Source organism: Suricata suricatta, chromosome 8 (genome assembly GCF_006229205.1).
Source record: "Suricata suricatta isolate VVHF042 chromosome 8, meerkat_22Aug2017_6uvM2_HiC, whole genome shotgun sequence".
Lineage (NCBI taxonomy): Eukaryota > Metazoa > Chordata > Mammalia > Carnivora > Herpestidae > Suricata > Suricata suricatta.
The window spans coordinates 39360770-39388210 of record NC_043707.1 but is presented as its reverse complement, the minus strand read 5'-3'; the positions used below and the strand labels follow the sequence as shown (position 1 = coordinate 39388210).

General features: G+C 45.5%; 2 protein-coding genes across 2 annotated transcripts in view; one reads left to right on the top strand and one right to left on the bottom strand.

The window, feature by feature from the left end:
* The window catches only part of GPX4 (glutathione peroxidase 4), a 24774-nt gene extending 6499 nt beyond the window's left edge, over positions 1-18275 (top strand). Inside the window, 2 exon segments of the mRNA XM_029945777.1 lie at positions 7446-7598; positions 17807-18275. The gene's annotated coding sequence lies outside the window, so the exon portion shown is untranslated.
* S100A11 (S100 calcium binding protein A11) lies at positions 13272-18282 on the bottom strand. Its single transcript, XM_029948813.1, has 3 exons — positions 18182-18282; positions 14492-14644; positions 13272-13603 (listed from the first exon to the last, which is right to left on the bottom strand). The coding sequence occupies exons 2-3, from the start codon at positions 14636-14638 to the stop codon at positions 13448-13450; spliced, it is 303 nt and encodes a 100-aa protein (XP_029804673.1). The 5' UTR covers positions 14639-14644; positions 18182-18282; the 3' UTR covers positions 13272-13447.
* Between the last annotated feature and the right edge of the window lie 9159 nt (positions 18283-27441).

Below are 27441 nucleotides of genomic sequence, written 5' to 3'. Positions count from 1 at the left end.
TTCCCCATGTTTTAGCTTTGAGACCTATGGCAAGTCACTTAACCTCTCTGAATCTGTTTCTTCATCTTCAAGATGAAAGACATCATGGCCAGGGGCTCTTGGTTGTTGCTGGAGTGCAGAGCAGAGAGCAGAGGTGGGGAGGGGGGTAGAGGGGGTTCCTGCAGGGGGAGCCCCTTCAGGCTAATCTGAAGGAGGAGTCCGAGCTGTCCAGGTGAGGAAGGTCCGGGAACGAGAGAGTAAGGGAGAAGCATCTGGAGAAATAACAGATGATCTGGAAGGTTTGGTAATTACATGTGGAGTGTGTTAGGAGGTTGCAGGAGGTCAGGACATGGAATCCTTGAAGGGCCAGATCACAAAGAGCCTCCAGTGCTGAGGGCAGAAAACTGGACTTTATTTTGAATGCTGTAAAGAACATTGAAAGTTTAACACTATGTTTTTCAGATTATAAAAGTGATCTGTAACCACTGATACAAAAAATGGAAAATACAGAATATAAAGAAAGAGGAGCAATCAGAGCAATATGAGCAAAATTGATCATATTTTGGTAAATATACTCGATGAAGGTATACGGATATGTCTACTAAATCCTGGTTACATAAAGTGTGGTAAGTGGACCAGCAAGAAGGGTGTCACTTGGGAGCTTGTCAGAAATGCAGAATCTCTGGCTGTACTGCAGGCCCCGGGAAGCAGAATCTGCAGCTGGAATGAAAGACAGCTCATGGCAGTGTGCTGTGACGTGCTTCTTGGTGGTGCAGGAGTTCAAGGAAGGGGAGAGCCGTGCTGATCAGAGTGGGTGTGGGTGCTTTTGGAAGACATGAGGACTGAGTAGAGTCTGTAGAATACATGGGATTGGGCCAGAGAGGTGAGAAATGATGGGTGATGTAGTGGTCAGGATAAGATGTGGGGTTCTCCCGAGAAACAGATGGGAGGTGTATTGTAGGGATTGGCTCATGAGGTAATGGAGGCCGAGCAGACCCATCACCTGCTGTCCCCTGAACCAGGAGAGCTGGGGTGTAATTCAGGCCAAACCCAAAGGCCTGAGAATCTAGAGGGCTGATGACATAAGTCCCCATCTGAGTCTGCAAGCTCAAGAAGCAGATGTTGATGTCCGAGGGCAGGAGAAGATGGCGGTTTTAGCTCTAACAGAGAGAGGACAGATTTCACCCCTCCTCTGCCTTTTTATTCTATTCGGGATCTCGACAGATTGGATGATGCACTCCACATTGGGGAGGACCATTTGCTTTACTCATTCTATTAATTCAAATGTTAATCTCTTCTGGAAATCTACTCACACACACACCCAGAAATCATGTATTACCAGCTCTTGGGGCATCCCTTTGCCCAGTCAAGTTGACACATAATATTAACTACCCCCTTGAGTGAGGCCAGCCTGGCCTTGTCTCTTTCCTATTTGCTGTGAGACCTGGGAAAAGTTCTGATTCTGTCTCTATAAGTTAGGAGTTAATAACTGAGCTTATGTTATAGGATTATTAAAGGAATCAGTAGAGAATGTATGTAAAACTCTTATGTGGTGTATAGATTTGATAAGTGCTTCATAAGTTATTAGCTATTACCATTATTACTATCAATATCAACAGTTAGGGTACAACACTTAGGACATAGAAGACATGCAATAAATTTAATTTATGCCAAATGGAATTCCATGTGAAGGGAGGAATATCAAAGGTGCAGAGGCAGTGGAAGGCCTTGCAAACCAGGTTGAAGAGCTGATTCTTGTTGGGAATGTAGAAATATAGACCAGCATGGAGTGCTAGTTGAAGTATGACTGGTTAGACTTTCACTGATGGTAGAGATGATAGGGACACAAGAGGAGTTGGTCAGAGACTGAGCCTGGCAATGACCATAGTGAAGGCACAAGAAGAAGAACTGGTGAAGGAAACAAAGGATGAAAGGGGTTGCTAAAATGAAAAAAGGGTCCCTGAAGAAAGCTCTGGTGCAGGAAATGTACCAGATGAGCCAGGAACATTTTCTACCAGAAAACAAGGAAATCATCAAAGACTACTGGGGTCATGTCCAAAGGGCTTAGGACCCAACTCAATGGAGCTTCTATTAGCCAAATGTGGAATAGTATGAGCACTAAGAACATAACTGAAACACATTAAATATGCTTAAATCCGCAAGTAACAATGAAATTAAACAACAAAGTGGTCTCATTGCTCACTTTTAGAGAATGCTAGGTACTGATTCTGACACCAACTACAGTGTGTGGGTTTTTTTCTGCCATACCACCAGGGAATTCTCTGATACCAGCTGGGTGTCCTACAACTTAACTGCATTCTGACCCTCTCCCTGGTGGTGGTGTGGGATCCCACAGACTAACAGTTCAGTCCTGCAAGACTGCCCAACCCCAACTTCAGAGCCAAGTTGAAAGTCTAGAGTGCCACCTGCCCTTCTGACCAACTGGCTGTAGATTGGAAGTTCCAACAGCCCCCTCCTCGGGTTTGATTAATTTCCTAGAGTGTACAGTGGCTCACAAAACTCAGAGGAACATTGTATTTACTAGACTGCTGGTTTATTATAAAAGGATATAAATCAGGAACAGCTAGATGGCTGGGATACATTTGGTGAAGTACGTGGGAAGAGACTTGGAGCTTCCACGCCCTCTGGGAGTGCCACCCTCCCCTTATCTGTTCAGCAATCCGGAAGCTCTCTGAACCCTGTCTTTCTGGGGTTTGGCAGAAGCTTCATTACAGAGCCATGACTGATTACATCATTGGCCTTTGGTGACCAAATTCAGCCTCTAGCCTCTCTCCTATCTTTGGAGGTCAGGGATTTGGATGGAAAGTTCCAACTGTTCTACCACATGGTTGGTTCCCTTGGTAACCAGCCCCAACCTCAGGGTCTTTCCAAAAGTCACCTCGTTAACATAACAAAAGACTAATCCCAAGAGTTTTAGTAACTCTACCAGAAATGGGGACAGAGACCAAATATCTATTTCTCCTTATAAGTCACAATATGACACGGGAATCAGCGGTTACTTTGAAAACTAGTAAATAAAAGGAAAGAATTGATTTGCCCTACTTTTCCAATGTAAACTGTTCTTTAGGATAACCAAATAGTTGGGGAAGAGAAGTTTCTCTTTATAAAAGTATCATAACAATGAAGAAAATAGAATAAAATATTTTGATTTTGCATCTCCTAATGAAATAATGGATTAGGATCATGAGCATCAGTAAACATCAATGACCTGACAAAAGGAGAAGCAAACATGTTACATGTATCCTGACGAAAGACACATCAGCTCTAAAGTACATCTACGGGGATCCTGCAAGACAAATGATCTTGTTTCTTCAATAAATAAATAGCAAGGAACAGACAAGAAAAGGGAGAGAGAGAAACCACAGATTAAAAGAGCCGGAAGATACAGATCAATCAGTTGCACTAAGGGGACCTTATTTTATTCTAATTTATTCAAACTAAAAAGATACCTTTATGAGTAACTGGAGGACGTTTGAACATTGGATATTATGGAATCCTTATTAATTTTTTAGGTATACGTTGATTATATCTTAATAATAAAAGAGCCTTGTCCTTTAGAGGTCTATATTGAACTATTTATGGGTAAAGTATGTTGTCTGTGATTTACTTCAGGGCAATCCAGTGTTGAGATGGCAGCTTATAGGGCTATAAATTAAACAAAATAGCATTCAGGAGTCAGATTATACTGTTCTGGTTTTGTAGACATTTTCCATGATAAAGAGAAAAATGGAACAGGTGATAAAAACAGTCATTTGTGCCTAGCATTCCCTTTTTAAACACACTTTCACACACAGGGCGCCTGGGTAGCTCAGTTGGTTAAGCCTTCGGCTAAGGTCATGATCTCACGGTTAGGTTCATGGGTTTGAGCCCTGCGTCAGGCTCTGTGCTGACAGCTAGCTCAGAGCCTGGGTGGGGCCTGCTTCAGATTCTGTGTCTCCCTCTCTCTCTGACCCTCCCCTGCTCGCGCTGTCTCTTTCTGTCTCTCAAAAACAAATAAACAAATATTAAAAAAATTTTTTTAAAACACACTTTCACACTCATTATTTCCCTCCAGTCTTATAATCACTCTGTTGGATGGTAGGGTAGATGGTGTCCTCTCTACTTTCTTGCTAAAGAGGGAGAGAGTTGGAGAACTTACTCAAGATCACAGGACTGGTGTGTGGTGTCCGAGACCAGACCCCGCATATTCTGAGACCAAGGGGAGAATCCGGGGAGGGGCTGGCTTCCGTTGACAAGGGAGCAGTCACCAGTGTCCCACAGAGCTGCGAGCTGAGTGGAGGACTGTGAAGGTGGAGAGCTGGCTATTGGATTTGCTAATACAGTAAGGAGTTGTCTGGCCTCGGGGAAAGCAATTTGAGCCATGGGAGGAGAGAGTAGCCCGATTGCAAGCAGGTTGAGGAGGTTTAGTGGTTAGGAAATGGGGAGCAGGTGAACCAGCATTGATGAAGGAGCCCTGCTGCCTGGTTACTGCTAATTTACACCTTCCCCGACGCACACCGTTGCTTTTCTTCCTCTTCCAGAAGTTAATCTCTTTATGGACTGGACTTGGCAAGTTCCTGTGTCGTTGTCTTTGTTTTGCGTTCCTTCCAGAAACCCTGGTGACTCCACAGGTCATGGGTAATGACAGTATTGACACTGAGTCACTGTGGGCATAAAATACAAATCTGGTAACAGGAGCACTTCTCTCTGCGAAGGTTCTTAGCCGAGAGAGGTAGGGTTTGGGTTCGGGATTACCATTGCTTCTCTGCCCTAACAGCCTGTGCTCAGGGGCCTGAGATCACTCAGAACGCAGTTCCCAGCCAGAGCAGACTTGCCTTTCCCATCCAGGGTTTTCTTTCTTGGCTGCAGTTGTGTAGCAATGCTTTCTCCACAGCGACTTGGGAGATTTAGGGGATTAGGGAGGGCAGAGAAACAAAGCAGAGATTATCACTGCCCAGGCACAGGTATGGTCCCCACCTGCTGTCTTTCTGCCAGAATTCCCAGTACATCTCTCACCAGGTTCATGGACAGTACAATATGGTCATTGTGAGATGGGTGGGGCGGTGAGGCACTGAGGTCTTCCCAAGGTGCAGTGGGCGGGGAAAGAGCCTCCCTCCCAACACTGGAGCTGGGCCATGAATTGTTGGGGGAATGCCCAGCTTCACCATCTTTATATATTTGCATGACTATATTCATTTATAAAAGCTCTCTTTGGTTCTTTTTTTATGCGTACTATTTTTTGCTTTATTTATTTGAATATTTTAAATACCCACATATTTAAGTCCTGTCCAACTCTCATTACGTGGGTGCAAAGTCTCCCCTGTTGCATAGTTGATGGTCCCTTGTGGGCAATGTAATGTTTGTCTGTGACTCCGTTTTAGCAGGATTTATCTTCTGTAGAAATCCTCCAAGTGGTTGGGAGGTGGTTTGCATTTATGGTGCACTGACCCAGAGCACTTTTTAGATAATTTCTTAGCCTAGGGATTTGGTACCAGGGAGCTGTGTGTGTTTGAGTCTTACAACTTTAGGAAACACAGGTGTGGCGCTCTGATTTCTCTGATGATTTTGTTCCCCAGACCTTGGGGCTCTTTCTGAGTGCTGTCTAGGATGGTAGGCTGAGTTTTTCAGTCTCAGGGACAGTGCAGCTTTTTAGTAGTTGTCTCCTTCAGGTGAGGGCTCACTTCCTGTTACATCTCTGAGTTCCCTTTTTGCTTTTGGCATCTGGATATGCCTTTTGATGAACCAAGTATTTAAAGTTTTATGGGGAAGGGTTTTCATTTCATCTAGTGTTGTTTGCAATAGGGCTTGCCGCACCTGCTCCATCTCCAATCTTGACAGAAGTCCTAGCATCGTGGTCCAGGTTTCCATCAAAAGAGATGGATTTGGGCTTAATTTTTTTCTTTTTTTATTAAAAAAAGAATAAATAAAATAAATTAAATAAAAATAAAAACATAAAAAAGAATCAACATTGAATTTGGTAATGATTTCTTGGATATGACAGCAAAATCACAAGCAATAAAAGAAAAAAAAAGAAATTGGGCTTCATCAAAATTAAAAACTTTTGTGCATCAAAGGACATTTTCAATAGAGTGAAAAGGCAACCTATAAAATGTGAGCAAATTTTGCAAATCATGCATTTGGTAAGGGATTATTATTTACAATATATAAAGAACTCCTACAACTTAATAACAAGAACAACAACAAAAAACTGACCTGATTAAAAAGTGAGAAAAGTCACCAAATTATATACATAAATCAAATAGTTTTTCTATATTAATATACCTCAATAAAGCTGGAAAAAATTGGGCAAAGGACTCAAATAGATTTTTCCAATGAATATATAAACATGGCTAAGAATTACATGAAAAGATGCTTAACATCACTAACTATTGAGGAAATGCAGATCAAAATAATGAGATACCACTTCATGCCCATTGGGATGACTGTTAACTTAAACAGAAAAATAACAAGTGTTGGCAAGGATGTGGAGAAATCAGAACCTTTATGCATTGCTGGGGAGCATGTAAAGTGGTGCAGCTGCTATGAAAGTAGTATGGTGGATCCAAAAAAATACAGCTATTCTACTTCTAGATATGCATCCAAAGTAATTGAAAATGGGGGCATGAGCAGATATTTGTACACCCATGTTCACAGCAGCACTATTCACAATTACCAAAAGATGGAAACATTCAAAGTGTCCATTGATGGATGAATGGATATACAAAATGAGGTATACACACACAATGGAATATTATGTAGCCTTGAAAAGGAACTTCTGACATACCCCACAATATGGATGAATCTTGAGGACATTATGCTAAATAAAATAAGCCAAGTGTAAAAGGACGAATATTGTCTGATTTTGCTTATATGAGGTAGCTGTGGTAATCAGATTCATAAAGATAGAAGGTAGAATGTTGGTTGCCAGAAATGGGAGAAGTGGGGGATGAGGAAATATTCTTTAATGTGGACAGAGTTTCAGTTGAGGAAAATGAAAAAGTTTTGGAGATGGATGGTGAATTCACATTCAACAATGTGAATATTTGTACTTAATGCTTTTGAACTGTATATTTAAAAATGGTTAAAACATTAAATGTCATATTATGTATATTTAAACACAATATAAAATTAAAAAGAATTCAATAAATTAAGAATATTTCTGGGTGCCTGGGTGGCTCAGTCGGTTAACCGTCTGATTTCGGCTCAGGTCATGATCTCACAGTTTGTGGGTTCGAGCCCCGCATTGGGGTCTATGCTGACAGCTCAGAGCCTGAAGCCTGTTTCAGATCTGTGTCTCCCTCTCTCTCTGCCCTACTGCACTTGGTCTCTGTCTCTCTCTGTCTCAAAAATAAATAAACTATTAAAAAAAAGTATTTCCAAAAAAAATCTATGTGCATTAGTGTGCACTAAATAAAAGATGTAAATAAAATCTATGTGCATTTATCCTCTGTGTCTTTCTGTGGCAGGAGTAACCGTGTGGTAGAGAAAAGCTGATGTCCCTGTTCTACAATGTATTGGATGTCCTCTCTGGCCCTCCAGATTCACTGTCTACGCTTCTCTGCCCTGCTTAGTCTTCAGGCTGGGTTGTCCTGTGGAAGACACTGGCAAGAGATCAGAAGGTGAAAAGAGAAAGAAATTGGTATTTATTCCCCTGGCTCCTTCCTGCTTTCTGTGCTCAGACAGCGGCTGCATTTCTATACCTACGGCCACAACATCTTGGGGGGACCCCTCTCTCTTACCTGTGGCTCTTGCAGACTTCCAGTAACTGGTCCCTGGCCTTTCCCAGTCAGGCCTGGTGATGGAAACAGCTTCTTAACTTTCTAGCCCTGGGTGCTTTGCTATCCATTATTGCTTCTCTTATCCCTGCCCACACCTCTGTGATATCTTCTTTATTCAACTTTCTTTAGTGACCCTTTGAGTATGTGTTTTCTGTGGGGATACTGACTGATAAAGCTCCCCAAATCTGATTTTATAGCATTATCTATTTTTTCAGCTCTTCTACAGTAGTCCCCTTATATCTGTGCAGGGCGTGTTCCAAGACCCCCCAGGGATGTTGAAACCATGTTTTCCCAAACATACCTATCTTTGATAAGCCTAAACTTATAAATAAGGCACAATAAGATACTAACAACAATAATAAAATAGGAGAGTTACAACAATACATGTGAATGTGACCTCTCAAAATATCTTCTTATATTATACTCACCCTTCTTGTGATGATGTGAGATGATACAATGCCTGCATGAGGAGATGAAATGAGGTGACTGACGCAGGCCTTGTGACGAAGTGTTGGGCTGCCATTGACCTTCTGATGGTGTGTCAGAAGGAGGATCATGTGCTTCTGGACCGCAGGTAACTGAAACCATGGATAAAGAGTGCTACTCTGTATGCTGGGCCCCACATTAAGCACCAGTGGTGTCAGGGTGCTTTTAACAAGGTCCTCGTTCTTGAGTTCAAAGTCAAGTTAGGGAAGACAGACAAGTAGAGGCACCATTGCAATATAGCATGGTAAGTGCTATGAGAGAGGTAAACCAGAGAGCGTAGAATAAGAACATTAAGACCAGTGCTGTGGGTGGGTAGGGAAGACTTCCCAAGGGAGACAACACTTGGGCTGCTCTAGAGGACAAGTAGGAAGAGGTGGAAAGGGGGCAATGGGCCTTCTGAGCAGAGGAAGAGGTTATGAAGGTGCAGAGGCATAAAACTTTGCTGTTGGTTCAGAAGTGTTTGCCAAGGCTAGGGGAAAGCAGTCATGGTGAGAGCAGGCAGAGATTGGAGGCAGGCAGCCACCAGACCATGATGATTCTTGAGTGTCCTAAGACAAGTCTGGTTTCTATCCTGCATGTTGAGAGGAAGCAATGCCATTTTCCCACGGGTGTGACACCATCAAATCTGCCTTTAAACCTCTTTGGTCACAGGGTGGAAAAAGGTGGAAGAAGTCAAACTAAGGACAAGGAGAAGAGTAAGAGAGTTTGTCGGGTCCCGTCACCACCCCATGTTGGGGCGGCACTTGTTGGGTCCTGTCTCAGCCAGCAGGGCGGTAAATCCTGCGGGTTCTTTCCTGAGGGAGGGAGAGAGAAATAGGGCAGGAAGGGGACGCACAGAGAGTGAGGCAAGACAAGCGATTCCTGATCAAGCCCCTCCTTTATTAAGAAAATAATACTCTTATATAGGGTTTGGGGCGGGGAACTGGCCCAGGTCGGCTGCCAGGTAACAGAGTCAAATGAATATTAGAGAAAGGGGAAACCGAAACTGAAACTCCAGACACAGCATCAAAAAGAAGCGCCCAGACTTGCGCTGCAATGCTGGGGAGGGGAAGCTTAGCGCTGCATCATCCAAAATGCGGTTTGATCTTTTGTTCATTTTGGCTTTTTTCGTCTGGCTCAGTATGACTGTCTCTGAATCCTGGACCAGGAAATGCACTCTCCTAGCCTCCAGATGTAAATCTTGTTTTTCTGGTTGCTCCCTGGAGAGCGATATATCCTTGCCTGAGGCAGCCAAAACTCGGTGGCCCCCAACAAGAGTTCATTGCAAAATAGTAGAGGCTGTCTTTTCCAAAGGGGAGGGACCAGTAATTAGCTGATGAAAAGAAATCAGTCCAAATGGGTATTTATAGAAGTAACAAGATCTCAAATATTTACTTAAAACATGCACTTTTACCAGGATTTTGCTATGTTGCCTTTCTTGTGTAAATCACATTTATAATGATTTTTAGTTTTTTTTTTAAAACATTTTATTTTATTTTTTGAGAGACAGAGACAGAGCATGAGCAGGAAAGGGGCAGAGAGAGAGAGGGAGACACAGAATGTGAAGGAGATTCCAGGCTCTGAGCTGTCAGCACAGAGCCCGACGCGGGGCTCAAACTCAGAACCGTGAGATCATGACCTGAGCTGAAGTGGGACGCTCAACTGACTGAGCCACCCAGGCATCCCAATTTTTAGTTTTTTTTTTTTTTAATGGAGAATTTAAAGATACTTATGGGGCAATCTGAGTGAAAGACGCTTCTAGATTTTTACCGGTTTCTTTTCCTCATTTGTTTATGGTTTTCTCAGATACAACGACATCAACTACAGTGATCTTCAGTATATTTCCCGAATCAAGTTTTTGAAAAGAATTTAATTTGGCCTTCACAAAACAACTATCTATGCCCATATTTTATTGATTTGTAGACTATTTAATTAAATTTCAGATTACAAGGAACATGTATAATTAATATAAGCAGGTTTGGGAACAACCACAAATACGTTCTTAGTGAACACATGATTTCACTGATGGGGGCTCCCCTAGAATTATCCATTAGCCTTGGACATTTGTGGCTCTTTGGTCATAGTCAGCAATTTTTTTTACAGAGAATCGGGAGATGGCTACATGAGTCAGTTACAAGAAAGTCTGAAATAAAGCAATGAGCGTAGAGAAGAAGGGGTACATAGGCAAGAAGTAAAACCAAGACAGGAGGCCTGGATGTAGTTGTGAGAATGAGAAGTCTAGCATTATCTCCAGGTTCCTAGTTTGGACGGTGGATGGTGGTGTAATTCACTGAAATCAGGAATGAAACAACATGATCGGGTTCTGGGAGGAAGATGTAGAGTTGAGCCTTGAATAACACAGGTTTGCACTGTACGGGTCCACTTACATGTGAGTTTTTTCAATAAATATATTGGAATTTAAAAAAAATATTTGCAACAATTTGAAAAAACTCATGAACTACATAGCCGAAATATCAAAAACATTAAGAGGTATGTCACAAGTGCATAAAATATATGTAAATACTAGTCTATTTTAGTACTTACTGCATAAAGTGTATGAAAATCTATTATAAAAGTTAAAATATACCAAAACTTGCACACACACTTACAGACTGTATGTGGCACCACCAAGAGAAATGCAAGTATTAAACCGTAAGTGCATAGAACTAACTGCAGTGTCTACAGCTCTGTAATAATTTTGTACCAACCTCTTGTTGCCATTGCAGAGAGCCCAATGTTAGGAGAGTCCCAGTATCTGCATAAAACACTGTGTGATGCTAATACCACCACCTGAGCGGTTGCCTGGCCAGTAAATCACGTGGACTTGAGAATTCTAGAGATAGATTTGGGCTGGGGATATATAAACGTAAGTCATGAACATATAGGTCAAAGCCATCAGTTTGGAGCTTACCCAGGAAAGACACAGTGTAGAGACCAATTAGTTTGAGTGCCATGAAAGGGGAAGAACGAGCATGATCCTACGTGGAAGGGACCCCTCGTTCCTACTCGGAGTTTTGCAGTTTCCTGGAGGAAAAAACTATGCAGGCTGGGAAGCGAGGGGTAAAGTGAAACCATACCTGGGAATGGGTGTGGGGAGGGTGGGGCAGAGCTACAGGCGGAGAGCTCAGGCTAAAAAGTGAGAGCAGCCCAGTGTGTGGAGGGATGGGAGGGTCCTGATGGCTGGACTGTGGAAGGTGCTCCTGTGAGGGCAAAGCTGGGGAGGTCAGCAAGTGAGGTGGGGGTGCTTGTGCCCCTCACATGCCCAAGAGCCCGGGGGGCAAGGTCTGCTGAAAGGCTTTAAGCTGGAGGCAACTGCATCAGAGGCTTCAGGAAGGAGAGTCTGGAGAGGGGAAGGGCCACTGAGAAGGTGCTGCAGTATCGACAGAGGCCGTGTACCTGGGTCAGGGAAAGGCTAGAGCGGGTCTGAGCGATATCTTGGTGCATTGGATGAACTTGAGGGTTTGGGTGGATGTGAGGAGTGACTCCCATGTGTCTGGGCAGGGTGGCTAGGTGGATGGAGGTGCCATTTCCTGAGCGGGGGGGGGCAGTGGAGGAAAGGCCTGCTGGGGGCCGGGGAGCATGGGAAACTCAGTTTGGGGTACGATGAACCTGAGTGCAAGTTTCTTGAGGACAAGAACCTTGTCTGCCTTAATCACTCTGGGAATGCATACAGATACACAGAACAGATTTACACATTGTAAGTCAGTCTTTGTTCAATACTTGAGTACGTGAAAGATACCTGTTTTTTTTTTAAAGATTTTTTTAATGTTTATTTTTGAGAGAGAAAGAGAGACTGGGGTGGGAGAAGAGAGAGAGGGAGACACAGAATCCAAATTAGACTCCAGGCTCTGAGCCCTCCACACAGAGCCTGACACCAGGCTGGAACTCATGAACCAGAAGATCAGGACCTGAGCAGAAGTTGGACACTTGACTGGCCCCCAGGCGTCCCAAGTATTATTATTTTTCAAATGTTTATTTTTGAGACAGTGCGTGCGGGGGAGAGGAGGTCGGGGGGGTCAGAAGATCTGAAGTGGGCTGTGCACTTCATGACCTGAGCCAGAGTCAGGCACTCAACCAACTGAGACACCCAGGTGCCCCAATACCTGTATTGAGACTTGCCAGCTCAGGGTACTGCTCTTCATTCTGGGATGTCAGAGCCAAACAGTCCCAGAAATGGTCTGATTCATTCTATTAATATGAAGGAAGCAACTGTGATCCAGAGAGATCCTTACTAAGAAGTCAAAATGCATGCAGATGGGTAAGGAATCGGAGGGTCTCTGGAAACAATCACTTTCACCTGTGCTGCTTAGGGATGCAAAAACACGCTTCTCTTTATTGTTTTTTGGATGAGCCTTCCTGTCCCTTTCTAGGCTCTTTCCCTGCTGCTTTATCAGAGCGCTTAGAAAATTAAGACTAATGCTGACAGGGGCCCAAGTCCAACGTAAATAAGGAAACCCACATCCAGACACAAAGACCTTGACCATATTGGCCTCCTTTCCATCCCTCCAGCATCCTGCTTCTTCTCATTTTAGGACCTTTGCCCTTGGTGTTCCTTCTCATCAAAGTTCCTCCTCCATCTTTCCCAATGTTTGCTCCCTCTCATCCTTCAGATGTCAGCCCTCACGAGACCTCAGAAGAATGCCCTCCCTAGCCCCCGTAACCTGTAACACACCACCTTCTAGTCTTCCCTCCATAGGATTTATCTAGTAGTCTTGTTTGCTTATTCATTCATTGCCTCTCCTCGCTTCACTCCCCCCGCCCCCCAGCCCCCGAAAGTCAGCTCAGCCAGTGCGGGACCTTGTCTGTCTTGTGGACTGTATCCTCAGAGCCTGTGACAGTGCCTGTAGGAGGGGTGAATACTTACTGAGTAACAAGTGACATCTCTGCATCAGGCTGAGTGATCTGGAATGATTCTGCTGGTACTGTGAGTCATAATTACAAATACACCCAAGCTGTATTTTCACTATTTGCTGTGCAGCTCTGGGAACTCAGCTAGTCCCATCCCTCCCCTGCTTCTTCCTCCCTGGAACAAACGTGCTGACTCTGGCATAGGTTTTAGAAAACGCCATTGCTTTATTTGCTACCAACAGGACTGGCCTGAATGGGGTAGTAGATGCTCTGGTCTCATGGTACATGTAGGATGTGATGAGGAGACGATGATGGGGAGGCTGTTTTGAAGGAAAGGGGGTGGTCTGGAGGCCAGGCTCAAGGGCCCCCCCTCAGATTTACTTCTGGAAATGGGAAGACTTTAAAAACGACTCATGGCAAGCGATGGCCAAGCCGCCAATAAGATTGAGAAATTCTTGGAAATCTAGCTGCCCATCAGAGTTGGTGTCCAGTTTCTTCATCATGCGGTCAAGGACACCAGGGTCCTTCTGGTTCTGTAAAGATAATAATAATCATAATAATGATACTTCTAACGGTACCTTACAGTGCACGTTTTTCTTTCTTTTTTTTTACATTGCACTTTCTAAGATACTTACAATTATGTTGCCACACTTGATTCTCACAAGAGTGTGAGGTACAGGCTAGGGGTAACATTCCCTCTTCCCAGACACGGGGACAGACTCAAACAGGTGAAGTGACTTGCCTCAAAAGAAGACCTGTGCCTCGAACCCAAGTTTTTTGGCTCCCAATCCAAAGTTTCTGTGTGGCAGTCAGGGGTTGTTCAATTTTATAAAAGCAGTGGCACACTTTTTCAAGTGTCACCTGCAACTCCAGTGTACAAACTGCACAGAAGTGAAGCGATTTGAGGTGGAAAGAGGATGCAAGGCCCTGATCTGCCCCATCTTCTGCTCCTCTGAGCACCCCCTGTCCCGCCCCCCCCCCCGCCCCCTTATAGCCACTGGTTAGTTACACTGGTTGTATAAATCAGGGACTTAGAAAGTCAGTCCTTAAGCGTAACCTGTGCCTGGTGGCTACCATATCGGAGTGTGCAGATAGATACTGAACATTATTTCCATCACCACAGAAAGTTCTACGGGACAGGGCTTCCCCAGAGCTTTGGGATGGAGGAATAACATTTGAAAACTATCCTATTACACCAATTACCATTTCATATGCTCCTTCCCTAAATGAAAGAAACATATCACCATTCCCTGGGTCATGTGGTCGGAGAACTTTGATCTTTATGATACACCTTATATAAGGAAGAGAAAAGGTCCTTTAATGGTTACTCAGAACTGAAGCCACCTGTTGGGCCCTCTCTCCCGGCCATTCAGCCAGGGTCTCGTTTTGGGTGGTGTGGGGGGAGGGGCTGGGAGCAGTACCTTTGTGAAGGCGGCCAGCTCTCTGTTCATGAAGGTCAGGAACTCCGTCTTGGAGAGCTTGCTGCTGTTACCGTCCTTTCCAGCATGCTTCTGGAAAACAGCGATCAGAGACTCGATGCACCGCTCTGTCTCAGTAGGGCTGGACATTTTTGCCTTGAGAGAACAAAAGTCAGGGTTCAGACAAGGGCTGGATGCTGGAGAACACTCCAGAGAATCTCATACCTTTTGGGGCACAGCAGTTTCCTAAAAGAGTAGGTCGTTTTTTTAGGGGGCAGAAGACCCTAAGACAAACCCTGAAGGTCACATTCCATGAGCTTCCCCCCTCCCATGTGAGCTCACATGTTTGTCCCGGGTGAAATCTAGTGAGGGTACACATGGAGCACATGGGTGTGTCTAAAAGCAGTAGACTGTCTAGATGAGAGTGAGAGTGGCAGGGCTTGCTGATGTTTCTAGAACCTGTGGGTAAACATATGTGTAACTACATATCCACAAATCCAATGTGCACCAAGCACTGTCTGGAGATTAAATAATTTCCTGTGTTCTTTTTTAATATTTAAGACAATTTTTTAAATTTATTTTTCAGAGAGAGAGAGAGAGCAGGAGCAGGGGAGGGGCAGAGAGAGATGGAAACACAGAATGTGAAGCAGGCTCCAGGCTCTGAGCCATCAACACAGAGCCCCATGTGGGGCCTGAACACATGAACCGTGAGGTCCTGACCTGGGCTGAACTCGGATGCTCAACCCACTGAACCACCCAGGTGCTCCGATAATTTCCTATTTTCTAAGCTACCATGATAAATGAAATGTCAGTTCTTTTTAAAGCAATACTGAATTCCCGGGACCGCTGCATTTTCTAGAAGAAAACTAAATGCATAGTCATTATTGTGTATGGGGTGGGAGTTCTGGGAGCTTCATGGATGTTCAAAAGCAGCTTTCATATTGAAGGTTAGGAACCATTAATTTTACACGGGAGGAAACGAGAGACCAGAGAAGGGAATGGAGACAGCAGAGCTACCCCTAGAACCTCTGCCTCCAGGTCCTGTTCTGCAATCCTTGGTCTGTTCCTTCTACTTCCAGATGCCACTACTTCTTACCAGAACGGCCAGAGGAACTGGTCCTTTAAACCACAAAGGTGGATCTCAGGAAGGGAGCTCTCACCCAGCTCCCCTGGCATCGACAGAGCTGAACCTCAGCCGTGGCCGCACCGGGAGAAGCTGGAGGGTCAAACGCTGTGCCGGGCTATGCTTTCCTTACAAAAGACTTCTTCAGGGATATTTTCTATTTTGCCATCGGTCATTTTCGCCGGCACTTAGGGCCCCCTGGTGGTCCAGACGTCAACTGCAGGCTTTCTGGAAAAGTTGCCAGCCACACCCTTTCTCTGAGGCTGTACGAAACTTCAGGTCGTAACGAGGATCTTTTGTTTGGACGGTGACGTTTACAATTTAGCTTTGACCCCTTAATTTGGCGTCCTGGAGCACAGAGCTGGGGCTCACAATTAACGTGTAACGGACTGACCTGAGCCCTCAGGCATAGCTTTGGGCTCCTTACCCCCGCTCCCTCCCCGCCCCCCAGCCTTTTCACGGTAGTGTCTCCAGGTGCCGGTCAGCCTAGCTGAGCCCACAGCAGCCCATGTATGTGGGAGCATGTATAAAGACCCTTCCAGAGGCTGGTTTTAATGAACTCTTCCGGACATGGATTCTTTCCCAACAGTCCTGTTGTTGGAATGTTTTTTTCCCAGAGATAACTTTTTTTTTTTAAGGAAAGAAAAATGTCCAGGGTTTGGGAGTAAACTAGAACACCGTAGCCTAGAAACAGATGTTTCTGCACAACAACCTTCCTTATCAGGACTAAAATCTCACTGTCTTACTTATGTGTCAGATGACAGGAAGGTCAGTTTGAAGACGTGACATATAGGGTAGAAGATTCCAGGCTGAAGAGCAAGGGCTTTGTGACCTTCCCCTAGGCCTCTAGGCTCCTCGGCCCCATTATCTTGCGCAATTCGAATTGCTTTGCTTTTCTAGCTTAAAAGTGTCTTTCTGCTTTTTTTCCCCTCCTTAACCCAGGACTATAATTTAGGCCATTTTTTTTCTTCCTGAAAACTGTTGCTATCAGCCATACATGGGAAAAAAAAAAATCAAACCTCTGTATTTCTCCTCAGAGGTAATTTTTCCAGAGCAAAAGAAAGAAACACAATTACCAAATTACTAAAACGGAATTGCCAAATGTGTAGAGCTGGAGGGGGTTGGGAGGTGGTTCCAGAGAGGGGAGGCCCAGAGACAGGAGCAGAGGCTGAAGAGAGAACATCTCCTGCTGGCAGGCCAGCGCTTCCCCACAGCTCACTGCACCCCCACCGGAGGAGAAAATGGTGTGAGGTAAATGGATACAGTGAAGGAATTTAAGAAATGCATTCCGAATACTCAACATTTGAGGAAAGGGGGAAGAAAAACAAAATGAAAAAGAAGTAGCACTAGAAAGATTCCAGCATTGCCATTGGAATTGACCCACCCCTACCCCACTTCTTACGTGGGGAGCAACGTGCTCCCTTCAAAGTGCTCCCCCCAGCCCCACCCCGGCAGGGATCCTGGTGGCATCCACCCTCCTCCAGGCCAAGTTCCCAGTCTTCACCACCTATTGGTGCTGGGTCTGCCTTTCCAAGGTTCCCTGGGACCCTTTTTGCATGGAAGGGAAGGAAGGAAAGAGTGGGCAGCGATAAAAACTGGCAACTGTGTTTTGTAAAGAGCCAGATGGTAAATATTTTAGGCCGCTGTGGTCCATGTTTTGTCACTCTTGTAGCGGGACAGCAGCTACCCAGGACACCTCCTAAGTAAACGGGCGTGGCCGTGGCCCAATACATTTTTATTTACGGTCAATTAGGTTTGATATTCGTGTTATTTCAGGTGTCAATAGTACTATTTTTACTTTGATTTTCTTAAAATCGTCAGATCCGTTGGTAGCTTGTGGACGGGACAGAAACCCCATTTGGCCCGCGGAGAGAAGTTTGCGGACTCCCTTCACCAAAGAGGCCAAAGACAGATAGATTCTGGAGGTGCTTAATGGAAACGTGAGAGAGGGAATTTACAGGAGGTTGGCCTGAGCTGAGAAGAGAGAACAGATGTCGGCCTGAGTGCCTGAAAAGATGAGGGGTTCAAAGGAAAGGGAAGGAAGAGGGGGCTCGGCGGGGCCAGGGCGCCTCCCACGGCTGGGAGCGGCCGGTTTCAGGCTTTGGCGTCTTGGCCGGTCGCCAGCAGCTTACTGACACCGATTTTCCCCAGGGCTCCGACGACTCAGTTCTGACAGTGCCCTTTCTGGTCTACAGGAACGACCAGTGCTGCTGGACACCCCCCACTCCCGCCTCGTCTCCCAGCTTCCCGGAGCCCCGGGGCGGCCCCGCGCCTCGTCCCCGTCCCCGCGGAGGGGGATCGGCGACCCGGCGCGGCCCTCTTCGGCCTGCCCTGCACATCGTCTCCGCGGCGGGGACAGAGACCCTCCGGTGGCCGCTCCTCGGCCGCGACCACAGGCGGAACCTAAGGCGGCTCCTTGCGGCCACCGTGCCGGTTCCCTCCCACTGCTAACTGTCGCCGGTCGGCTTCCCGCCACGTCCACACGGGAATGAAGGATCTAGCGTGGCGGGAAGCACGCCATGGCTTTCCCCCCGTCTCTACGGAGGCAGACACAAAAAGGCCGGGCTTACCAAGTCTGCGCGGAGCGGTCAGGGCGCTGTGGCGGGGCGGCGGCGCTCGGGGCTCCGGGACACCGTGAGCTCCGGGACACTGTGAGCTCCCGCCCCGCCCCGCGCCCTCTCCGGCTCGGCCGTCTCCGCTCCGCCCCCCGCCCCCGGTGCGGATCCGGTGCGGATCTGGACCTGCCCGCCCCGCCCCACGCCCCCTCCAGGCCGACTGGTCTCCCCAAAGCACTCTCCAGCGCAGATCCCGACCTGTCCGCCCCGCCCGCGTGGCCCAGCGCGCCGATCACCCGAGACACGCTGTGTCTCCCTGTCCCTGGAAGATTCTGGACTTTTCTGAATTAAAACTTCTGCATGGCAGTCTTGGGCGTGGTGTGTCTAATGCCCCTGGCTCTTTTCTGTGAACGAGCTCTTTCTGGCTAGAGGGGCAGAGAGATCCGCTTACAAACGTGCAGCACCGAGTGTGGGCCATACCTTAGAGTGGAAGTTCCCTAGAAGCCAGGGCCATCTATCCCTTCACACTAAAGATGGCGAATACACGGCGGCGATGTGTGCAAAGTGGAGTGCCATTATCTCAAACTTCTCCCTAGCCAAAAACAGTTAAGCCCACAAAACCCCAAGCCACTGCAATTATAAACGGACCGATCGAGTAGGGATTTATCTGTGTGCCTTTGGCAGTGGTGCTGGGAGTCGTGCTGAGAATCGGAAGCTCCGGGTTCTACTCGTTGGCCTGTAAACTATTTGCAATACTTTTGGCAAACTTCCTCTCTCCTCAGTCTCCTTATCTGTTAAGAGTAATGACGTTGCCTTTTCTGTGTCATAATAGTGTTGTAACTGTCCAATGAAATGATAGCTTTGAGACAGCGTCAAAAACCGTGGAGTGGGTGTAGATGAAAGATAACGGGCCACAGGGCGTGGTGTAAATTGCATCCTTACATCCGCTAGTCACTTCTGAGCAAATCTGCCTCTCGCTCAGCTACTGCAAACTCACATTTTCTTTTTCTTTTAAAAAAACATTTAGAAACTTTTTATTTGTTAATTGAGAGAGAGAGAGAATGAGCAGGGGAGGGGCAAAGGGAGAGGGAGAGAGAATCCCAAGCAGGTTCTGCACAGTCAGCGCGGAGCCCAATGCAGCTGGAACCAACTCATGGTGAGATCATGACCTGAGCCACACAGGTGCCCATCAGACACACATTTTATTGAATCCACTTGAAAGCCCCACCTGAGCCCCAGTCTCGATAATTCAAGAAGTAATCGGGGCGCCTGGGGGGCTCAGTCAGTTAAGCGTCCGATTTCGGCTCGGGTCATGATCTCGCAGTTTGTGGGTTCTTCGAGCCGGGCATCGGGCTCTGTGCCGACAGCTCAGAGCCTGGAGCCTGTTTAAGAATCTATGTCTCCCTCTCTCTGCCCCTCCCTTGTTCACACTCTGTCTCTGTCTCAGAAATATATAAATATTTTTTAAAAATTCGAGAAGTAATCCATTTTTCTCCCATCTACTCCTCTGCCATTCTTCATTCTTCCATTCTTCTCTGACTTGAGAACTCTGGATTCAGGTTTTGACTCTAAATCTCTTTCTTTTCCCCAAATCTTATCAAGTACCAACTCCTTTCAGTTTCATTTTTACACTCTCTTGGATCTGCCCCCATATTTTCTATTCTCACCTCTAGGGCTCTAGTTTAGGTTTTCAATCCTTCTTTCCTCCAGTTTCTTAACTGGTCTCTTGCCCAACTAATCTATTTTTTTTTAACTGTTATAAACACATTTTCCTGACATATAGCTCTGATCAATTGCCTACTTAAGATGCAAGCCACAAGAGGCGGACCTGGGTGGCTTAGTGGGCCAAGTGTCTGACTTCAGCCCAGGTCATTATACTGCGCTTTGTGTGTTCAAGCCCCGTGTCAGGCTCTGTGCTGACCGCTCAGAGCCTGGAGCCTGCTTCGGATTCTGCCTCTCTCTCTCTCTCTCTCTCTCTCTCTCTCTCTCTCTCTCTCTCTCTCTCTGCCTCTCCCCTGCGTGCACTCTGTCTCTCTGTCTCCCCCAAATAAATAAATATTTAAAAGCTTTTTTGAAAAAAAAAAGCAAACCATAACAAAAGAATGAAACAAAATGGCTCCCTATTGCTTTTTTCTTTTTTAATAAAATATGAACTTCTCAGCCTCTATCTGGATTGGAAAATGGGTTTTTTTTTTCTTTTTACCAAGTGAATGAATGAATTCTTCAGTTTACTCATTTAATAAATCTTTTTTTGGAAACCTACTATGTGCTAACCCCAGTATAAGCACAAGAGATATAGATATGAATATGATATATTGCCTGCCTATGAGGTGGTCTGTGAATAGACTTTAAACCCTTGGTGATTTGGGGGTGTTCCATGGATGGCTGCTGGCATCCACAAATATCTTAAAGTTATATATGAACTATTCTGCATAAGAAATTTTCTTTTTGGGGAAGGATCTATAACTTTCATTTGATTCTTAGAAAAATCTAGGATTAAAAAATATTAAAGAATCATTAGTCTAAGTGATTCTATATGTGAATCATGGGACCTTTTATACCAGAATCCTCTTTAAGGGAAAACACATCACTTGCAGCCTCTGCTGAAAGGTCGACCCCATTAGTGACGTTTTGAATGATTTGACTCTGTGCTCACTGTCACAGCTGATTGGATTGAGGTTAGCTCTGGACTCAAAAAATGCCAGTCTGTAGAATGGACAGTAGTGGATGTTTCATGACACGACATGGAAAGATGAGCTGAGGCCACTCAACTTCTTGCCCTCAGGAAACTGAAATTAGAAACACATAGAGAATTAGACATTTAGAAGGGCTGAAGCTGAACATCTGCGTAGAGAGATGCATGAGGTCATGGCAAATCAAAATTACAAAGAGGTGGACACTATGAATAAGTAGAAGCCATGAAGTTGAGAAATGCTGCATAGAATAGAGGGGTAAATAAATCAATTGCTAACCAGAAATAAAATAAGCAATGCCAGAGGCCCGCTCTGGCTGGTCCAGGGCTCCCTGAAGGGGTAGCGGCAGATGAGAACAATGAAGAGACATTCACACAGTTTCTTAATTGGTCCAGCCTGACATCGTCTTATCCTCTATATTTCTCCTTATCATCTCTTTATTATCTCCTATCTTGCCAGGTCTTGGGCCTTTATTTATAGGCTTATGACATCAAAAGGTGGAATTTTTACAAATAATTCTCAGTGGTAAAGATGCTTTGAAAAGGGTGCAGAAACAGGTTTTACAGAGGCATTTCTTCAGAACTATTCTAATTACAAGGAGGTAACTTACACATCATAGGATAACAGGATATTCTCAGTGAAAAGCAGATAACATACACATTTGTTTGAACCAATAGTAAATCTTACAGCTAAGAATGTAAGGATGTTTTCAGTGAGAAGCAAGATAGCAAACACATTTTATCACAATGATGCTAAAATTCAGTCATAGACAGGGCTAGGAGGCATTCTATTTGGCTCACAAGAGGAAGAATACATTTGTGACGGTTGGTAAGGAAACCTTTTGTCAACCTTGTTCTTTGATGTTGAAGGTGTAAGCGCCATAGGCGCCCCTAGACCAGCCGGCCTTTGCCTGGGAGTCTAAGTTGTAACTACTCTCACCCATCCTCACAATGGGCACCAAATTAGCATGTGTATGCGCAGTGACTTGTGCCTGGCTCTTGTTTGTTTCTGTTTCCTAAGTTAGGCTTTTCTCTCCCGGCCAGGGGAAACATTATCTTTGTGTTCTTTAACCCCCTTTATTTCCACGTCTTAAGTTTGTGAAGCTCAATAGAAGAGCCTTTCCACAAACATCTGCAGTGCTTTGTTTAACTTCCTCTTCATAGAGGTGGGAATATGTTTCCTCCCATGAGGTTTCTGGGGAATATCGGTCTGATTTGGAACATTGTGAGGCCTAATCAATAGCAACAGGCTTAATTTTACACAAGCAATCAGTTAACAGAAGGAGATGCCAGCTTCCGTCACCTATAGTAGGAGCTGTGCAACGTCTACCATTTCCTTACTGTGACCGTGTCATCCAGGAAGGCCGGTGCGGCTCCCAGCACTCCGATGAGACACTTATCTGCTCTGTGCCTCAGTTTCCTCATTGCCAAGTGGAGAGAATAACAGTACTTATTTTATGTGGTTTTCTTGAAGATTAAGACATAATTCATATAAAATGCTTAGAACTCAGAGCCCTGGCTTCAGACGAAGCCTCACAGGATGGCCCGTGCAGAAGTGAGGAGGGATGGAGCCCGTGTGTGTTCTCAGAACTTGTGGGTGGTTCTGCAGTCCTGCACTTGAAGTGTGGGGTGATGGTCAATGTGAGGCAGCGACTGCAAGGCATGCGCCTGGAGAGATCAGTGTTAGAGCATTAAGGGCTTTGCTTGAAAGTACTTGGATTGTATGCTAGGAGCTGTCTATCAAGAACCACTAATAAGTCTTAAGCAGGAGCGTGACATAATGCACTTGACCTTTTGGTGTACTAGGAAATGTACTGAGAGGAAAGAGATTGGAAGCTTGGAACATAATCAAATATTGTTGCAATGACCAAGGGGAGATGGCCGGGATATTGGGGAGAAGGGATTGCTCAGTGTTGAGAAGGCAGAAGCAATTGACTTCATGCCCTGTGTGGATGTGGGGGATTTGGAAGAGGGATACAATCACTTTAAGAGAGAATAGGACTGAGAACAGTCACATTTAGTTATAGCTCTTCAAATCTCTGTCACCTCAGGACTTTTGCAGCTCTGTCTGATGTGTCTCCAGTCTTCTTTCTCACTCTCTTCAGCTGTCTTCTCTGCTCTGGTGGCCATAGCAACCCCCCACCCCCAACTGCGTGGAGGGAAGAACGGAAATCTATTTTCTCACAGTTCCAGAGGCTGCAAGTCCAAGATGAAAAGTACTAGCCAATTTGATTCTGAGTGAGTTCTCCTCCTGGCTGGCAGACGGCCACTTTCTTGCTGTGTCTTCACGTGGGAGAGACAGACAGAGAGATCTTGCTCTTCTTCTTATAAGGCCCTAGTCCTATTGAATTAGGAGCTCCTTTCATCACTTAATTATTTAACTGCATTACTTCCTGAAGACCCTATATCCAGATGGAGTCACATTAGGGTTTAGGGCTTCAACATTTGAATTTTGTAGGGGAGAAGGGAACATGATTAAGTGCATAGCATTGTCTTTTTTTTTTTTTTTTAAGTAGGCTCCACACTTAGCGTGGAGCCCAATGTGGGGCTTGAACTCACAAACTGAGGTCATGACCTGAGCCGAAGTTGGATGCTTAACCAGCTGAGCCACCCAGGTGCCCTTTTAGGATCATCCTTCCTTAAAATATTTTTTTATTTAAAAAAATTTTTAAATGTCTTCTTTATTTTTTGAGAGATAGAGAGAAACAGTGCAAGCAGGGGAGGGTCAGACAGAGAGGGAGACACAGAATTTGAAGCAGGCTCCAGGCTCTGAGCTGTCAGCACAGAGTGCAACGCAGGGCTCGAACCCACGAACTGTGAGATCATGACCTGAGCCGAAGCTGGCCGCTTAACCAACTGAGCCACCCGGGCGCCCCTAAAATATTTTTTAAAACATTTAATTATTTTTGAGAGACAGAGAGAGACAGAACATGAGCAGGGGAGGGGTACAGAGAGGGAGATTCAGAATCCGAAACAGGCTCCAGGCTCAGAGCCCAACACGGGGCTTGAACCCACAAACTGCGAGATCATGACTGAGCCACCCAGGTGCCCCTTTAACATTATCTTTCTTAAAACTGAGACATCGTCTTCTTTAAGCATTTTTTATTTCTTGAGACTAGGCTACACACCTAGCATATCCAGTGAAAGACCACTGTCCTTAGAAAGGCCTGCTTGCAAGGTTGGTGGCTGGCCTCCAGGAACTTGGATTTTGGGAGGTTTCCTACCATTCCCTTACTGTGCCTAACAGTGGCTCACTGTGCCTAACCTGTTTACACAAACAATGTGGCTTATGCCAAACACCTGCTTTCCTTCTGGGAATTTGGCATTTTGGTACATGCCAGACAGACAGGGTGTGCCTATGTGACCAGCCTCCAGTAAAAACTTGGGGCACTGCGTCCCTCATGAGGTTCCCTGGTAGACAGAACTGTGTTAAACATGTGCTGTATCCATTGAATGTTCTCCCACAGCTCCTCTTTCATGATTTTTACCACACTCTCCTGTCCTCTCCTGTTTACTTACTTGTCTTGCTCACTAGACTGCAAGCACTTGAAGGACACTAGTGCCCTGCTCACCACAGCGTGCCCAGCAGTCAGTACTTGTGCTGAGTAGTTGGGTAGGAAGGGTCTTCCCCGTGAGTTAAGCTGACACAGCACCGGAGCAACAGTGGCCAACAAGGCGAACGAAGTCCTTTTCCGATGGTGCTCAACCTAGCTTTTGTGGATAGATCAATCTTTAAAGAACAAGGAGGAAGGAAAGAGAGACGTGATCAGGGAGGCAGGGGTAGACCCAGAGCCTTCTCAGTTGTCATGAAGTCCACGGAAGAGAGACCTCCAAGATTGAGGGAGTGGTGGACAAGGAGAAGGTCTTCAGAGAGATGGAGCGTGATGAGGGCTGACATGTGCTTCCTGGATTTGGCATTTGTATCTCAGAAGACCTTTGCCATAGCAGTTTTGGTGTAGTGGTGAGGAGAAAGGCAAATGAGGAGTGAATGGGAGGCCTGGAGTGGGGGGCAGGAGTGTGGATCACTCACTTGAGAAAAATGACCATGAAAGAGGAGAGGGGGAGTGGCAGCCAGAAGGGGTCTAGGCCAAGGGCCGATTTAAAAACATCCAGGATGGACCTTGAGGGTGTCATGCTAAGCGAAATAAGTCAGGCAGAGAAGGACAGATACCATATGTTTGCACTCATAGGTCTGACAGGAGAACAGGAGAAACCTAATGGAGGACCAGGGGGAGGGGAAGAGGGAAAGAGAGTTGGGGAGAGAGAGGGACGCAAAACCTGAGAGACTATTGAATGCTGAAAATGAACTGAGGGTTGAAGGGGGAGGGAGGGAAAAGAGGTGGTGGTGATGGAGGAGGGCACTTGTGGGGAAGAGCACTGGGTGTTGTATGGAAACCAATTTGACAATAAACTATTAAAAAAAATAAAAAAATAACAATAAAAACATCCAGGGAAGGCCTGACTAGGCTCACAGGCCACTGAGAAGGAGTTTTCAGAATGGAAAGACAAATGTTGAAAGGATACACATGATAGAGCCAAGCACCATGGGAGCTGTGGATGGAAGGAGAAAATCAGGGATGAGGCTATAGATAGTCCATAGGTGTGAGAAGGCTGTGGAGGAGTAGGCACCCTGATGCCACTTTCGATGCCATGATGCAGGGGGGAGGCTGCCCATGGCAGTGCCAGAGGACTTGAGGAGGTTCTCAGCGGTGTCAGAGGGCCACTGAGAGGGGAACTGATCCAGAATGACTGATAGCTATACAAGCTTAGGAAGCTACAACTCACAGCGACTCTAATCCATACAGTTGTGTGACTGCGTGGCTGTATTTCTTCAGGTGTGCTTAGAAATTTAGCCACTGAATCCAAGAAAGAGGTCCATAGAGGAGATTTTGGGTTAGGGTTTTATAGGAGGGGTGTCGCAGAAGGATAAGACAGAGAAAGAGTTGACGGTATGGGGAGGAAAGTAGTTCATTTCACTGGGAATTGGGTATAGGACAGAAAAGGAAGGGGCAAGGACATGGAAGGCAGGTGGCACCAAGTCTCCATGAAATCAGAGAACAAGTGGAAAAGAGGGAAGGAGAGAGCTGGGAATGTGAGACGTTATTGGTAGAATATTATCTTCCAGTGAGTTTAATGTGTGTAGGTAAAGAGCACTTATGAATGATGGAAAATCCAAGCATGAGTGTGGGCATTAAGCTGATCCCAGTTTACACAGAGTGGGCATGAAGGAGGGCGGGATGCTGTGAGGATGAGGGTGGGTGGGTGATTCCCATCCATGCTGAGCTCATCTAGGATGATGAGTGGGTAGGGGTGGAGGGCAGAATGTGAAACCAGTTTTAATGTCTCAAGTGAAATTGGTATATGGCACTGGTAGATTGGGGCAGAGGGTGCTATTTTCCTTTATGTAGGCTATGCTTTGGCTAAGTGGAATCATTGGCTATCACCAAAAATTCCTCTATACTTACACATGTCTTTGCTATTGCTCAAGCTTTCTCTGTTTGGGGAATGTTATAGGTCAACTTTTAAGATATCAAAGAGTTTACTGTATTTAAATTGGTTTAAACTCCCATTCCGGTGAATAATTAAAGATTGGGCAATCTGGAAATACCTTAAGAATGTAACTCGATAAGGAACATTGTAACCTGAAGTTTAACTCGTTTTTCAAGATTCTGTTAGGTAACCCCACCCTTCTCCTAAGACCTGGCTGAAGCAAAGTCCACAGGTGAAAGTAACCTGGTCACTGTCTCCCATGGTATCTTGGGTGTCTAACAATGACTGGTCATTCTAAAGGGACAAAGAATCATAAAATGATAGGTTCCCGCCAAAACTAACGTCTGTGTATCACAATGTAATTGGCAACCAAGGAATGCTGTGATTGTAATTCGTTACCTAAATGATGACGTGTTCTGTCCATAGAATCTCACTGCCCGCTTTGTTCAGGGCCATTCTCTGCTCCTTAACACCAGGGAGATCAGGTTTGGCCCGGCTGTGATAAAAGCATGCGGCCCTGAATAAAGTGATGCCTCACTTGTATCCGGCATTGGTGGTCTTTTCATAATCACCCTGCAACAGGGAATTTCTTTTCCTCCTCCTCCTCCTCCTCCTCCTTCTTCTTGCAAGTTCATTTTTTTAGTTTATTATTATTTTTTAAAGATCAACTTAACATGAGGCTTGAACTTACAACCCCAAGAACATGCTCTATTGACTGAGCAACCCAAGTGTCCCTGTTTGGGGAATAATCTCAATTTCATTTCCCGGTGATGAAATTTTATGGCTCCTTCAGAGAAGCTTCTCCTTCAAGCTTTCCTGATCTCCACCACCCCTCCTAGGCCCTCTTGCCATATTTTATAAATTTTGTTTTGGAAGGGAGGGTTTTGAGATCTATCTACCTATCTATCTATATGTTAATAGATGTTTTACCTTTTCTGATGGCGTGTGTGTTCCTTGAAATGAGAGCACCTTTGTCATTGAAACCAATTTGCACAGTAAGCCCCAATGAATGCTTGTGGGACTGAATGAGTGATACAGTTTCAGAGTAGCGGCCATATCTGTTTCAATTCTGTGTAACTTAACATTCATGACT

What these genes read in the sequence shown, in the direction of transcription:
- S100A11 (XM_029948813.1), bottom strand. Translation starts at nt 14,638, where the DNA reads ATGTCCAGCCCTACTGAGACAGAGCGGTGCATCGAGTCTCTGATCGCT. An exon ending in AGCTGGCCGCCTTCACAAAG is followed by an intron (nt 13,604 to 14,491) that starts GTACTGCTCCCA and finishes TTATCTTTACAG; the next exon opens with AACCAGAAGGACCCTGGTGT.